Source organism: Tupaia chinensis, unplaced genomic scaffold (genome assembly GCF_000334495.1).
Source record: "Tupaia chinensis unplaced genomic scaffold, TupChi_1.0 Scaffold000147_1, whole genome shotgun sequence".
NCBI classification, from domain to species: domain Eukaryota; kingdom Metazoa; phylum Chordata; class Mammalia; order Scandentia; family Tupaiidae; genus Tupaia; species Tupaia belangeri.
In genome coordinates this window covers 2264545-2267046 of record NW_006159617.1, presented here as the reverse complement: position 1 = coordinate 2267046, position 2502 = coordinate 2264545, and the positions used below count along the sequence as shown (strand labels likewise).

The 2502-nt window shown below is 40.3% G+C and overlaps 1 protein-coding gene across 1 annotated transcript in view; it reads right to left on the bottom strand.

The window, feature by feature from the left end:
- Positions 1-1650: 1650 nt before the first annotated feature.
- Positions 1651-2502, bottom strand: part of LOC102483598 (spermatogenesis-associated protein 31D1-like) — a 2522-nt gene continuing 1670 nt past the window's right edge. Inside the window, exon 3 of the mRNA XM_027770683.1 lies at positions 1651-2502. Coding sequence (XP_027626484.1) covers positions 1759-2502 — 744 coding nt within the window. The 3' untranslated portion in view covers positions 1651-1758.

Here is a 2502-nt window from a genome sequence, read left to right as displayed (position 1 = left end):
AGTGTGGTGTTATCAGTTGAAGATATTTTGATCAACGGGACTGGGGAGAAATATTCACATATTGAAATGCTCACATTGTAGGCTAAACAGTGCGATTGAATGTATATACAAAAAGAAATAAATTTTAAAAATTCAAAAAAAATGATAAGACAAAAAGAAGTATGAAAGAGTTAAGGGCTATAGTGGACATCTTGTTTTTGACTCCTAGCTCAATTTTGTTTGCACATTTTTCTGGAAATACTATCTCAAGGGCCTGCTAGAAAACTTACCCCATGTTTGAGTCTCAGTCTATAAAAGTGCAGTTGCCTTCCCTCCAAAACTCTGTTTTAAGGGTGGATAAGCATACAGTCTTATTCAAAAAGAGCATTCTGTGGAGGTCCATCATGACTCCATTGGTACCTCCTTAGATCACTAGCTATAGGTGTTCTGGGTAAGGTGTACCATGACTATCCTAATGAATAGAAGCTTATAGGTGATATCTCTTTCCTGATAGGTGAATTGTATACACCAAGGGCAATATCCCATGTGTTATCATCAAGCATGGCTAGAAGGTGGGTACCAAGATTACCTTCCCTAAACTGAAGGGCTGTTATGCCTGACAACAGCCCTGAAGATATTCTTCTGGAACTTAAGAGAACAGCCACCATATACGCTTCTGCCAAAGTATCAGTAAGTGTCACAGTGCCTGGGTTAGCCTCAATAAAGTGGTTTCTTCATCACATTGGGTAAAGGCAGAGCAGAAGAGAGTCATAATATAGGAATGATAGTCTAAACTTTTGTTTCACCTGCAAGGTCAGTCTTTCCTCTTTCATTTTTTCCCTACTTTTCCCACTCACTCTAAGGTGTCTTTTCTTTATTCTCAACATTATTTTACTGAGAGTGGGGTAGGTGGCTGTCTAGTCATCATATCCTTTCTGGTATGGGATCCTTTTGCTCTGAAAAAATGTCATCAGTCCAAACAGCCTGAAGAAATGCCTAGTGAGGGGAACAACTATCCCCAAGGTAAATTTCAAGTAAAGAAACCTCAATGGCAAAATATGCTTCCTCAAGACATTAACGTGCCTCCCATGAGAGATTCTTAAGCAGCATCTACCCTTTGTCTACATCCCACCCAACCAGCCCAGTATCCACTGGAGCAATGCACTTCAAACAATACCTCTGATGTTCACTTACCTATGGACCCTCTGATCATTGATTTTTTTTTTTTGTAAAATGATTAAGTAACAATATTCTGGAAAAATATACCTTTTACCCTTTCTCTTCAGTTATAAAAGATTTATTTCCTTACTGCTCAAAAGGATATGAAACTCAGTGAGGGATAAGATATGGACTGCCATACAATGTTGTTAGGCTAAATTAAGAGGTAGGAAACAGAATCCATCCCTCAAACTTCCTCAGGCGGGAAGAGACCTTTCTGAGACTCATGGTTTCTGTTCTTTAACAAGAGCTTAAGGGGACCGATCAACCTCTAGAAGCCAAAAGAGAGAATCAATAAAAACTAAACAAACTCATTCCTTTTCCTAAGCACAAGTCCTGAGTTACCCCAAATCCATGCTTCCGACACAGTATGCAGAAAAGACACCAATCTTATTAGAACATTTATTGAGAGTATTTATATTCTCAACAAGAAATGAATTATTTAGAGTGGGAGAGGAATTTTCCTCCCTAGAAATGCTAAAGCATCATCCAAATAAATAGTAGAGAAAAATCTATCAGCACAATGCCTTCAGTAAGTGGAGGGGAGGCTGGAGGCACCTGCTACATAACACCTGCAGGTGAAGCTTCCATGGCACATGCCTCCTTCTGGGGCATGGATAGAGTCTGGTTATGCTCCTTGTTTTCCAGTTTAACCTTTAACCCCACCAATTGATGATTTTTAAGGACTGGTGACCTAGGATCTTGGAGAACTGATATTAGAGAGGGACTTTCAGTGTTCAAGGTAGTTTCTACCTTATTCATGTTCACAGTCTTCACTGGGAAGATTTTGGGTTCACTGGTTGCCAAGGTGATACTAGGTTGTGAGTCAAGGGCACAGAGCTTCTTTGCTTTGACTGTCTCCCTAGATATATTAGACATGTAAAAATGTTTTAAATTTGTTGACCTTTTGTCCTGAGGTCTCTCTACTTTATTGGTAGAACTCTCTCTCTTATCCCTTGGCTCAGGGTCAGTCCCAGCTTGCCCAGTGAGCATCTCTGAGCTGCATCTATTAGCTAGGACAGTCAGTTTCTGACTTGCATTGTCTGTGATACTGTGTGTGTGAGGCAGAGGCAGCCATCTACAATCATAAAGTCTCTCAATATCCTGTGTAAGCCCATGGTGGATATCAGAGGGTGGTTGTCTTAAGGCCTCCTGTCCTTCCTTTTCCACAGTTAAGATGGCAGTGAGAGGATGGTATAGGACAGGAGCTGCATTTGTTTCTATGTTGTCTCTGTGAAAACTGTTACTATTTCCTTGAAGGGGTTTGGAGACTCTATATTTGGAATCCACCCCAGAAATATCGGA